Source organism: Gymnoscopelus microlampas (genome assembly GCF_963454915.1).
Source record: "Gymnoscopelus microlampas genome assembly, chromosome: 4".
Classification (NCBI taxonomy): Eukaryota; Metazoa; Chordata; class Actinopteri; order Myctophiformes; family Myctophidae; genus Gymnoscopelus; species Gymnoscopelus microlampas.
In genome coordinates this window covers 39189271-39203078 of record NC_139941.1, presented here as the reverse complement: position 1 = coordinate 39203078, position 13808 = coordinate 39189271, and the positions used below count along the sequence as shown (strand labels likewise).

Genomic DNA, 13808 nt, shown 5'->3' with positions numbered 1-13808 from the left:
GAATTGAATACCTAGGACCCCAATGGAAACAAGGCCTGCAAGGACTTTTTTGGTGTTATCCTTCTAGACAAAGTGTTTGACTGTACTCGTGCTGTTTTACATCTCTGTCTAATAACATATCCAATCAATCAATCAATCAAACAAACCTTTCCTGTTAACAGTAACCTATACAAGAAGCATAACTCCTTTCAAAACATGTTCATATGGAGTGAGAGAGAGAGAAAGAGAGAGGGACGGACAGACAGACAGACAGACAGACAGACAGACAGGCAGGCAGGCAGGCAGGCAGGCAGACAGACAGACAGACAGACAGACAGACAGACAGGCAGGCAGGCAGGCAGGCAGGCAGGCAGGCAGGCAGGCAGGCAGACAGACAGACAGACAGACAGACAGACAGACAGACAGACAGACAGACAGACAGACAGACAGACAGACAGACAGACAGACAGGCAGGCAGGCAGGCAGGCAGGCAGGCAGGCAGGCAGGCAGGCAGGCAGGCAGGCAGACAGACAGACAGACAGACAGACAGACAGACAGACAGACAGACAGAAATCTGCAATTGGAGCAGAGAGTTCAAAACAATTTAGTATTTCTCTTTTCTTTTTGGGGGGATACTTTACTTACTTTTAGGTCAGGTGTCTTTAGGGATATAGTGCTACTATTAGAAGTGGGGAAGTTCATCTATACTCAATAGATTAATCAATTGTCCAAAACCACAATTCTATCTTTAGAAGTGGGGGGCGTGTCGCTCCCCTGCGCTCCCCTTCCACTACACCCCTCAGGGACACTTAGCCAGGAGAAGAGCCAGTGACCATCTGATTACCACTAAGCTGCCCACTAAGCTACGTACACCCCAAAGGAAATTCACATTATGAAATTGGCCGGTCTGCCAGCCAATCCAGAGGGATGTTTATCTTTTCTGTTTGTCCCGAATACATATTTTATCATCCCCCGAATGCCTCGTATCATGTGCTTATTTATAGACACCTATCATGTGAGTAACTGTGACTGTAAGTAGTATTAAGGCTTGCCGAGCCCTGAGGCCCGTAGGGCAGGAGCCTATCTCCTGTTTCCTTATAGTGAGGCAGCGTGATGTACAAGTACACCCATGACGCTAGTATACCACAGGGACCCCAATTCGAGGGGGTTAATACCCTTGATGCTGAGTGGGGCATTGGGTCCCATTATTAGTCTTTGGTATGACCCAGCCAGGGATCGAACGCCGACCTCCCAGTCTCAGGGCAGACACTCTAACCACAAGGCCACTGAGCTGGTTTTAAGTACTGTACCCATTACATTCATCTAATGTAGGAACAGGGCAGGCCACATGAGTCATCATGACAATACTTAACGTTAAGGATCGCAATGGGGGGATGACACTTGGAGAGCCTGCTGCCAAGTTAATTTTTACCCAGCAATGTGGTATTGCAGTGGAAAAGGCACTTTAATATGCGATCCCTTTTTACTTCATCTCTGAATGTGAGATGAATATTCAGCTGAATGAGGTGAAACTGGAGTATTTAAGCTTAACATTCAGCTTGCCAATGTTTTACTATTCTATCAAAAACAATTTTAATGGAGTGCCAGTTTATCCGCCTTGCACACACCACACACACACTAAAATACTTGGTTTGTGTGGTATAGTGAGCCTGTGTCATCTTTCATTATGCTCAACTTTAAAACCATGGGATTCCTAGACAAACATTTGCATATTAGGTATGTTTCATTTCATTGGATAGACATGACCTCAAACCAAGGACTATTCCAACAAGCGTACCTTCTCAAATAGAGAATTTTCAATATGCTAAGCACATTTTATATGATGCTAATATTATTTTCAGGGGATAACACTCCAGATCTTTGGGGTTTAAATCCAATAGAACAGCTCTATGAGTAATTTCTATATGGTCCGTCAGGTCAAAATGAAAGGTCAGCATGTTCCAGGGGCAATTTAAAGACTAACTTGTTAGATCTCATAGATTCCAACCACCACCAATACTACTGTACATATAGCTCTACTAAATAATAAGTAATGAACAGGAACCCATCAGCAGTTTTGGGTGCAGTGTAGCATTTCAGCACATGGCAACATCTGCTGACTTGATGTGTTCCGACACTTTAGTGGAATTTCATGTCACAAAGCAACTAATATTAAATGGAAGATTAATCATTAACCCTGTTTTGGATCTGTGGCTTACCATAGCCTACTGTTCAACTACTACACATGGGTTACCAGTTCTCATACCACAATGTGAGATTCCAGTGGTGGAAAAAGTACTCAAATGTTTTATTTAAGTACAAGTATCAATACTGCAATGTAGAAGTACTCTGTTACAAGTAAAAGTCCTGAATTAAAGATTTACTTGAGTAAAAGTACTGAAATATTTGAAAATAGCAGATCTACAAGCTCACAACGTGTCGCGATGCAATGCGTTGTGAGCTTGTAGATCTACTATTTTCAAATACACTAGGTAAAAAATAGGGCTAACGTGGTTAATGTATGTTTTATAATGTAATAATGTATATCTGCAAAGTAACTAGTGACTAACGTTTTCAAATAATTGTAGTGGAGTAAAAGTACAATATTTGCCTCTGAGATGTAGTGGAGTAGAAGTAAAAGTAAAGACAATTGGAAATACTCCAATAAAGTAAAAGTACCTCAAAATTGTACTTAAGTACAGTACTTGAGTAAATGTAGGCTACTTAATTACTTTACACCACTGAGCTTCCCATAACAACTGTAGCTTCCATAGTTGCATGCAAAGTTTTCCATGAGTGTTTTACAAGTCATTGGCTACTGTACTGAGTTTATTTCAGTGAGAGGGGTGAGAGGGAGGTAGAGAGAGTTTACTGAGTTATGTAATATTTAGATAAATGTGGCATAACAACTGATACAACCACAAAACAACAGCATTTTGGGATTGGCTTATCACCACGAGGGCAAGCTGACAAAATCCTCTTGTTTGAGGAACGCAAATGAAAACTGTAATTTTATTCCCTGACTGTCAACAGACAAGCTAAATATTAGCGGCAGCAACGGTCTCGTGGTTAAACTGGAAGGGCGTTTACATATGAACATATCCCTCCTCCAACCAGCCCAGGGAATATATAACCTCATGTGGAGCTTCAACCTCCAAACAACAGGGCTTCAAGCAACAGCCTAATTGAGCCTTATGAGCGAATGACGCACACCTGCCACTGAAACATCTGTCAACTTTGCTCACACAGGCGTGCAATATCTCTCTATCTCTCTCTCTCCTGACAGAAAGCGGTCTAGGTGCAGTGGACCCATATCACACCGAAAGAAAACTTTCACTGTGGACTTGCAAGTGAGTAGCCTATGATATATCAGTTTATTTTAGACTCCCATTCATTTACGTAGGCCTACCTGTTTGTCTTGTCAGTCGTAACTTGCTGATGCGCGGATGGCTGCCTCCTGCCTGGAACTAGCCCTGGATCAAGACGCTTATCAGTATCATGTGTTTTATCAATGTTTTTACATTTGCATATCTATGACTGTCTTGGGCTTTACCCCTAATTGTCACTGGACATCCGCCCGTAAAGTCCGTATTTCTCCGAACATGTACAAATGCAAAATATAAGGCACTTACCCCGGTAGCCCCGGATGTTAACTCGGCATTCGGAATATTTGTGCACTGTATTAGTCCGTATCTTTCAATAGACCTGTGTTTTAATCCCGTCCATGTCTGAGCGCCATTTCCCCTCTCGTTTGTTTCCTTACTACATTGAGTGTAATACCGGCTTTCACCGGATGCGCCCCGTCCCTACCGCTCATTGAGGAACACAGGGAATTTCCGACAGAATCTGACACAGGCGGGATTATTAAACACACATATCTATTGAAATATCTATTGTTGAGTTAATATCCGTGGCTACAGGGTCAGCACTTTATATGTTTTTTTTTACATGTACGGAGAAGTACGGGCTTTCCGCGCGGATGTCCAGTGACAATTGGGGGGTGAAACCCAAGACTATCATAGATACGAAAGTCAGACTCGATAAAGTACATCTACGATAGCCTGACTCTTGATCCAAGGCTATTCTGGAACCTACATAAAGAAAGCAAGAAAAAACAAACACTTTTCAATTATGCAAGCGCATAGCATTGCCAAAGCTAAGAAGATTTACAGAGTTCGTGACCAAAGACTAGACTGAATAGGGTCAATAGGCCAATTAAATCGCCCTCTCTGCGTGGCTTTATGGTTTGTTCTTTGAAGTTTTAAGTGGCTTTGTAATTTCATTATGCAAGTTGCATTTCAGCTATTTTGCTATGTGCAATTAGGGCTGCCACCTCACATTTGCGGGCTTTTATTTATTTTCCCCACTTTCTGTCTCTATCGTAGGCCACATAGCTTTGAGATAGTTCAAACTTTATAATGTTTGGATTTTAACTATTTATAGCGAATTTATTAAACGTTTTAATATATATGGGCTATATATTTAATACTCTTTAATGGTGATTATTTTGTGCGTAATTAACGTCTTCCACAGCCTACTGTAACATAGAAACTTCATTCAAACTTATAAATGTTCTGCTACATTTGTAATAGATTGGATTATAGCACTTTTTTGGTCAAGAATGTTCAAATCAAAGATTGTCATTTTTTCAGTCCTATACTTCTACATGCATTAACTTACAGACTCCATTTAAACTTTAAAATGTTCAGCTACCTTAGGACTAGATAGACATAGACTGTTAAAATGATTATCAGTTGTTTTGGTCATTTTCTATGCCTTGTTTGGAAGATCAGATCATACTGACCTAAATTGGATCGATTGTCTTGACATATAGGCCTAAAGCCAACAAGTTTGCTACTGTTAATTTATAAACTAACATGCATTACTATTCATCATGTTTCAAGCTCCATTCTAATATAGGCCTTTTCTTTTTTTTTTGCAGCATCTATCATCAAAGGCTGACTCACAATGGCTGAAGTTCCTCTCTCTATATTATGTCCTTTTATAATTATGCCTTCAGACAACCCCTGTATACCTAGATAGCATATAATCAAATTCAGCTTTTTTTACTAGAAAGACAGCACATAATTTATACACACACTACCTCATAAATAACTGCCAAGCTTTACTGAAATTGGCTTAAAAACATTTTTTTCAGAAGTAGCCTAACAATGGATACTACTACCTTAGCTACCATCGCTTCCACAGTCACCATGGCTGTGGCATACCACAATGACATGTCAGGCTACATGTGGCTTTTAGTGTTGGGCTTCATCATAGCCTTTGTCCTGGCCTTCTCCGTGGGGGCCAATGATGTGGCCAACTCGTTTGGCACAGCGGTGGGCTCCGGTGTGGTGACGCTGCGCCAGGCCTGCGTCCTCGCCACTATATTTGAGACGGTGGGCTCCATCCTCCTGGGAGCCAAAGTCAGTGAGACCATCCGGTCGGGAATAATCGACGTCAGAATGTACAATGGCTCTGAACACGTGCTAATGGCTGGATCCATAAGTGCCATGTTCGGTAAGTGTTATTATACTGCTCTTCAGAGACTTTGGTTGTTTGAGCAATGTAAACTAATGGTTATAATTGTCAGAATCCCCAAGTTACTATGTAGTAATTGGGTGGGGGAAGTAAACAAAACTACCGTGTTCTCCCTCCATAGTCATAGTTACCTTCAGCAAGGTTCTGCTCCTCCAATTGGAGCTTGTCATTTGCAATTTCTTAAGATTTTGGTTATACTCAAGCTCCATTCTCAAATACTTGGGCAGATCATTGGTATAAATGAGATGTTTTGTTTACAGTCTTTACAAAGAAAAGGACATTGTTTGATCTGGTAATTTTCATAATCATCTGGTTGGAAAAAGTGAGGCTATAGGCTATGTTATTCATTTGTGTGCTTCAGGTTCTGCTGTGTGGCAGCTTGTGGCTTCTTTTCTGAAGCTCCCCATTTCTGGAACCCACTGTATTGTCGGAGCTACGATCGGCTACTCCATGGTAGCTAGAAGTTACCAGGGGATCAAATGGATGGAGCTGCTCCGCATTGGTGATTACTGCTGTTTTTTTCCCATGGCTTGGAACATTAAAATTGTATTTCAAGTGTGGGCATTGTACAGTTAAAAGCTGAATATAATATTCTGGGAATTATTTCCATTTTCAAACAGTTGCATCCTGGTTTCTCTCGCCCCTGCTGTCTGGAATCATGTCAGGAATTCTCTTCTATTTTGTTCGCAAATTCATCCTGAACAAAGTAAGGGGAAAGAATAATAAGTCAAAAACACATTTTCAATGTCATCTATGTGTATGTACTGAGTTCTCTACTGATGTGTGCGGTATCAGTTGATGTGTGATCATTAGCTCTGTCACATCTCAACACTCTCCATAACTTCCACAGGACGATCCGGTGCCCAATGGCCTCAGAGCTCTTCCTATCTTCTACGCTGTCACCCTGGGCATCAACCTGTTCTCCATCATGTACACAGGAGCCCCAAGTGAGTACAAACACAGGCGTATGTCCTACACACACTCTACACCCCTGATTCTTTGGAAGCGCTCTCTCACTGCACTGCACTACAGCAGCCATTGAAATCCCTGGAGCGAGAGTTTGACTGGCATGAAGTCTGAATAGAGTGTGTTGCCGCAGACTCAATGGAGTGCTCTTCCCACTATTGTTGATGACTATCATCTTATGACAAAAGCAGGTGACAAAAAGAGGAAATATTTCATCAATATTTCAACCGTGACATTATTTGTTTGTCAAAAAGACGTTTTTCACTTAACATGGGAAACATTTTTTTATTTTTACAGTTACAAAGAGCTTAAAAACTATAAAAAATACAATTAGATACATAGTTAAAAAAGAAAGAAAAAAAGAAACCAGACACTGATTAAAAACACTTAAAGAAAGAAAAAGTAAATGAGTAAGTAAGTAAATAAAATGATAAAATAAAACTGAATGAATTGATCTGAGAGAAATATGGGCATTAAATGGACAATTTCCGCTCCTTTTTGTTTCATTTGCAGGATTGAACTTTTCAAGAAGTCAACTGGCCTGGGCCCTTCACTGAAGGCTGCAGGCCGGTGTGTGTATGGGTCAAGGAATAATGCACACCATTACACCCCCTGCTCTCTCAAACACGCATATCTACAGAGAACTATATCTCTCTACAACACATTTTTTGCACTCACACATCAAACCACATTCTAGCTTCCTCAAGCTGAAATCGTCATTCAGAAAACACATTGTTCTCATATAAATTAGTGAACCCTTAAATTCTTGATACAGTGTCAACCATCTCAGTTGAGGCCTCACTGAAATAAGCCTGGTTAATGGCTATTTTCTTTGACCGTGATATCCCCCAGCCCCCGTTTGGCCCTGTGTTAGTAATTATTGTGCCATTGTCTACATGGAAAAATGGGTAAGTTGTCCCTAAAATATTGAGGATTAAGTCATCTTCTCAGGATTCACCTCCATAGGAAAGGACCACAATCTTTTGCTGATGGACTGACTTCAATCATAAATCTATATTTAATTAGTTCCACAAAAAAGAATGTAAGTAAATTGTCCCTGTCATGGAACGCTGTCACTCTAACCCAAGTCAACCAGTTAAAACAAAAATGTACTTACTCTGAATAATTAAAACCACAACAATATATTTTGCAATTGTATGTACTAGATCTAAAGCCAACATGGACTAGATAGAACTGTATTTAACTGACTCTGTACTCTGTCTGGACACATTATCATTGTGCTGCAATGCCATGCTGCATAAAGGAGATAAAGAGACTGAGACATTGTAGCACAATGATGTAGCACAATGATACAGCCTGGCAGCCATAAAAGTTCAGAACTGACAGTTGAGACTTTTTGCATAACCTCCGACAAATCATGTGATCACCACTCACGAGACATTGAAAAGGAGTTCCATCACATGGTCCTTGATATCTTGAATAAACAGTCTGCCCTTTTGGATATAACTGTATATTGACTATATTTTTTAACAGTTGGTATCCTTTTCTTTCTTTTTACTACTTAAAAAAAACACACCAGGCAATATTGTTTATGGATTAATTAGAAAGTGTTATTTTTTTTCTCCCTTCTTTTCTGAGATGGTGTACTCTCTCATGTTGTTGCCCTTCTCTGTACCTAGTGCTGGGTTTTGACAGAGTGCCATGGTGGGGTACATTGTGCATTTCGTTGGGTTTTGCTGCTGTCACAGCTGTGGTCGTGTGGTTTATTGTCTGTCCACGCCTCAAAAACAAGATCAAACGTGAGTTAACAACCTTTTTTCCTTCTAAAATACTATTGGAGAAGGTTAATTGTACTAAGTTTGTGAGTGAAAATGCATATGATAATATTGTGTGGCAAAATGTGTGTTTAATTGGTAGCAGTTTGGCAATTCAAGGTGAAAATCTCTAAATTCTAGTATTCACTTGAATTTGTAGGTTACTACAAGTCATTTTAGTAACCAACAATACTTATGACTTTTAGGATATGTCCTTTTAGCACACCTACGAACGGACAGGTGTCTGAAGTATGAGTACTGAATATGGAAGAAAACGGGAGAAGGGAGTCCCACACACTGTCTTCACCTATAGAGGAGTTTATTTAGTTAAGATGCAACGTTTCGGTCGCTTGGACCTTTATCAGGCATAAAGAAGCAGCTGGCACACAGCCAGTATATATTACAACTCTCAGAGAGGCGAGGGCCAATCAAAGCCACACGCCAATCCGTTACCATGGAGCAGGGGGCGGCCCATATAGGTGAGTGAAGGTGGTACTTTTCCGTGGAAAAGTACCACCGCCTGATGAAGGTCTAAGCGACCGAAACGTTGCATCTAACTAAATAAACTCCTCTATAAGTGAAGACAGTGTGCGGGACTCCCATTCCCTTCTCCCTTTTTCTTCCATGATGGAAACCCTGAAATAGTATACAGTACACAATAAAATCTGAAGTGTTGATTTAAGTGTGGAGTGTGTGGAGTTAAATTGACACTCCGAATTTTGCTGTGTGCATGCACAAATAAATTGGCCTCCTCATTGCTTTCCTGAATCTTGCTGTTTGGTGGCTGGAGCTTTACACATTTTTTTACAATAGGGAAAATGGCTGCTAATCCTTGTGAAACTCCACTGATGGAGAAGAACTCAACCATACCTCCCAAAGAGGTACAGCCATCCAAACCCAGTGAAATTCCACTGATGGAGAAGAACTCAACCAAACCTCTCAAAGAGATGCAGCCATCCAAACCCAGTGACCATGGACATGAGACTGCTCCAGCAGACAGTGAGAAGGTGGCTTTCAGACTGGGAGATTCAGAAGAAGCTGATTTGGATGTCAATGAAATGGACACTAAAGACATAGATATTGGCAATGGTGAGATACATTTTCCTTTCATCTAAACAATAAATGTGTGTATTAAACTAATGTATGAATGTTGCTGTTTATCACAAATGAAAATGCATTATAGATTATTGTTTTTGCGAGCTTTACATGTTGAATATTAATTATGCGATGTTATTTCCATAGCGCTAAATGGCACTTTTGGCCCCATGACCATCACTGATCCCCACAGTGGACGGTCACACACAATACACAAGGACTCTGGGCTTTACAAAGACTTGCTTCACAAGCTCCACATAGCGAAGGTTGGGGACTGCATTGGTGACAGCGACGCAGAGGAGAAGTCGTTGCGCAGAAACAACAGCTACACCTCCTACACCATGGCCATCTATGGCATCCAGGGGGACCCCAAATACAAGGACAGCGACAGTGGGCTGCAGCGGAGGCCAAGAGTGGACAGCTACAGCAGCTACAGCTCAGCGGTGACCGATGGCGGGCCAGTCAACGATGGGAGCGGAACGGTAGAGGCTGGCAAAGACCTTGCTCTGGAGGAGGACGAGCTGGAGGTTGACCAACCAGAGGTCACCTTGTTGTTCCAATTCCTCCAGATACTCACAGCATGTTTTGGCTCCTTTGCACATGGAGGGAACGATGTCAGGTACAAAGCAGCTTGTATTCCCAATTGCTGCACTGCTCTGTGCATTTTGTATAATCACATTTGTGTGTTTGGGCCATTTGGAATGTTACACTGCAAGATCGCTGGTCCCATACAGGTCTATTTTTATACTCTCAGAGTTAAATTAACACTCAGGATCTTTGCAGTGTAATCCAGAATGACCCAATAAAACTAAAACTGCTTCAATTCTTAGATTATCAACATTACATGCAACCAACGATAAGGAGGGCAAGGGTTACTTACTGTATATCATGAAAGCTTTTTTTTCCTTCAGCAATGCAATTGGCCCCCTGGTGGCTCTCTGGCTACTATATGAGAGTGGTTCTGTGGTATCCACTTCACCCACACCCATCTGGTTGCTTCTGTATGGCGGAGTGGGCATCTGCATTGGTCTCTGGGTGTGGGGTCGGCGAGTGATCCAGACTATGGGCAAAGACCTCACACCAATTACTCCCTCCAGGTACTGTACCATATACCATATACAGTATCATTATCGTCTTCATTCAGGATCCTCAAATGTCATATGCTAGTTTATCATATCATAGTTATACCACAATTTAGTTGGCCTACTGTACTTTTGTGAATTCTTAATACGATGCTGTCCCATGCTGAAAATAGATCTACAAGCTCATGGCGCGTTACGTTGTGAACTTGTAGACTGTAGACTGGCTATTTTTGCAACAAATTAAGCAGTACACAGAAATGAAAAGGGCAATGCTTTTGACTTTACAAAAATGTCTATAACTAAATAACGTGTTTTATTCAATCCAGTGGATTCAGCATTGAGCTGGCTTCAGCACTCACAGTGGTGGTGGCCTCCAACATTGGACTTCCTGTCAGCACAACTCACTGCAAGGTACCAGAAGCATGCATATACATAAAAAAAAAACATCCCAAACAGAAAAATAACATTATTTTAAATAGGTTTAGGTCTTAACGTGTATTTTGAAATAACTATGGCCGGCTGTTAGAACCTGTGTGAGCTGCAGTGATGAACCAGCTGAAATCACACGTTGACTTACACAGTACATGCTGCCATGTCTCGATGCAGGTTGGCTCTGTGGTGGCAGTGGGGTGGCTGCGGTCCAGGAAGGCAGTGGACTGGCGTCTGTTCAGGAATATCTTCATCGCCTGGTTTGTTACAGTTCCTATCTCTGGCTTTATCAGTGCAGCCATCATGGCCCTCTTCATCCATGTCATATTGTGAACAGCCCGCTGATCTGACAGAATACTGATGGTCTGGGACGCAGTATTCATGAATAATGTTTTTGTTTGAAACTGTATTGAAAGACTTAATTTCAGTTTTTTTTTTCTGTACAAACTAATCATAATTGTATCCTTTATATAGCACTGCACCAAGATGTTGATGATTATGATATATCATTGTATTTTTGTAGTATTTTGCTGGCTTCTGAATGAATAAACAATGCATGGCAGGACCTAAGAATGCAATTCAGAGAACCAGAAGTTAACTAGACTTTTTTATTTTTACTTTTTTTGTTCATCACATGAAATCTATATTTATAAAAGTATCCTTGATCAATTAAATATATTATTGAAAGAAGTGTATCTTTATAAGAACCTACATTGAGAATAAACATTAATACCAACATCTTTGTATGTTTTAGTACATTATTATGGTGTAATAATGCATTTCAGTGTAAATTTCTTTTTTCATTTAATTTCATATTCAAATGACTAATGGGACCACAACCACGTTACGCCCATATTTAGGCATATATGGAGACCTGGTTGTCCAGAGCCACAGATCCTATACCACTATGCTGTGGTCATGTGCATAATAAGTATAGTACCGGCTCGGTGCGCGTATCGGCAAGGACTCAAGGAGTGAGGTGCCGGACAACAATACATTCACGAGAAAAAGAAGGGGGGTCCGCACACCGATTGAGCTCCCAATGGAAGAGTCTGTTTTTTATTTGTTAGGCAACGTTTCGACCACTGTCGGTCTTCATCAGGTCTTGATACTTCTTGATACAGTTTAAATACAGGAAGGAGAGGCACAATACAATCAGTGGCAGCTGTGGTGTTAACCTGAAATCACACCCACCAGATATACAGGCTCAGGCTGAATATAGTGTTGCCATATAGAGAGCTTGTAGATCTAGGGAAGAGCTATACAGGGGCAGTGACGCCATCACACAAAAAAGGAAAAACAAATTTCCAAATAAGGGCATTCAGGGTGGACAGGCTAAAGGGCCATACTAAAAAAGTTAATTATAAATTGATTTCAGGTTAACACCACAGCTGCCGCTGATTGTATTGTGCCTCTCCTTCCTGTATTTAAACTGCCTTGCCTTGTAATGTATCAAGACCTGATGAAGACCGACAGTGGTCAAAACGTTGCCTAACAAATAAAACCAGAACAAAGGATTGCCTCAAAATGTATATTAATTTGATACAACAGATAGAATAATACAAGGTATAATAAAATAAATAAAGCTGAATTTAGCGGCCAATGCCTGTTTACCTCGGGAGGCTGCCGAAGACTGACATAATGTGAGTTGGTGAGGACTAAATTCAGAGTTACTGTACTAGATGTAACCAAACAACCCAATACAGTGTTTTGGCTAAGCGTATCTCACTCCCATGTGAACTCTATGCAGGTGCTGTTTTATCAGTCTGCTTCCTATCTCTGGCGGAACACCCCATTCAGCCATATTCATAACAATGTGAGCAGCTTATAATGAACCAAGTCAGAATCACATGAGAATTTAACTGAAATGAGATGACACAGCTCAACATGCATTCAATGTTCTTTACTCATGCCTACATGATGCACAACCTTTACTTAGTTGGTACGTTTACTTTCTCAAACTATTTTTCATAATGTTTAATATCTGGGAATTTCAATAGCTTCTAGGTCACATGACCTTGACAAAATATGTTCATATTGTACAACCTGCCTCTGGTATCCTGCCTGTTGCTATTGAGGTAGGTCGGTTCTCAGCTGTGCCAGAAGAGAATAGGATATGCAATGTATGTGACCTGCCTGCCTGTCGAAAATGAATTCCATGTTATGTTTTATTGTACTCTGTATGACGATTTGAAGGTTCCTTTATTTGATGTAATGCAAAAACAAAAACCTAAGCTATTCTGGGAAGATGATGGCCAGAAGTTGGAGTGGTTGGAGTGGTTGTTTAATTATGAGGTATTTAAGACGGCACATTTTGTTTCTAGAGCCTGGAGTAGAAGACAATCTCAGCTTTTCAAATAGGTTCATGTCCGGCCTTCTCATTCGTTAAGATGTGAGGTAACAGGCCCAATGTTATATTTTAAGTTGTATTTATGTAATCTGCTATGTACAGTATGAGGCTTGAGTGTTTTATTTTGTTAATCATTTGATTATTGTTTGTGAATTACCATGTCGGTTTATTGTTTATGGCAATTGAAATGTAAAAGTGTCCTGTAAGTGCATATGAGCTGGGCTTCTTTGGAAGCATGACACTTTAATAAAGAAAAACTCCTGCCCAAAAAAACATCATGTACATTTCATGTTTGTACCTGACGAAGACCTATGTGGGTTGAAACGTTGTACTCCGATTAATGAAACTATACACACACCTGGTTTCTGAGAACACATAGTACAGTAACTGTGGACATATGTCCCCTATTTACCAGGAATCCATGTAGACATTTCCTGTCCCTTTGACGCTCTAACATTTCGTGGTAAAACGCTAGCCTAGAACTGTTTGCGATGTTGTAGAAATGACAGTTACCTACAGGATTCATCTACCAGCCTTCCTGTAAATCAGGGAGGCTATAGCACCCGTGCAGGGGGGGGGGGGGGACTTCAC

The 13808-nt window shown here is 40.8% G+C and overlaps 1 protein-coding gene across 1 annotated transcript; it reads left to right on the top strand.

The window, feature by feature from the left end:
* Positions 1-3128: 3128 nt before the first annotated feature.
* On the top strand, positions 3129-11605 carry slc20a1a (solute carrier family 20 member 1a). Its single transcript, XM_084055644.1, has 11 exons — positions 3129-3329; positions 4922-5499; positions 5882-6022; positions 6141-6226; positions 6371-6467; positions 8127-8246; positions 9075-9350; positions 9504-9975; positions 10268-10453; positions 10765-10849; positions 11045-11605. Exons 2-11 carry the CDS (start codon positions 5151-5153, stop codon positions 11198-11200), a joined length of 1968 nt encoding a protein of 655 aa, XP_083911770.1. The 5' UTR covers positions 3129-3329; positions 4922-5150; the 3' UTR covers positions 11201-11605.
* The last annotated feature ends 2203 nt before the right edge of the window (positions 11606-13808 follow it).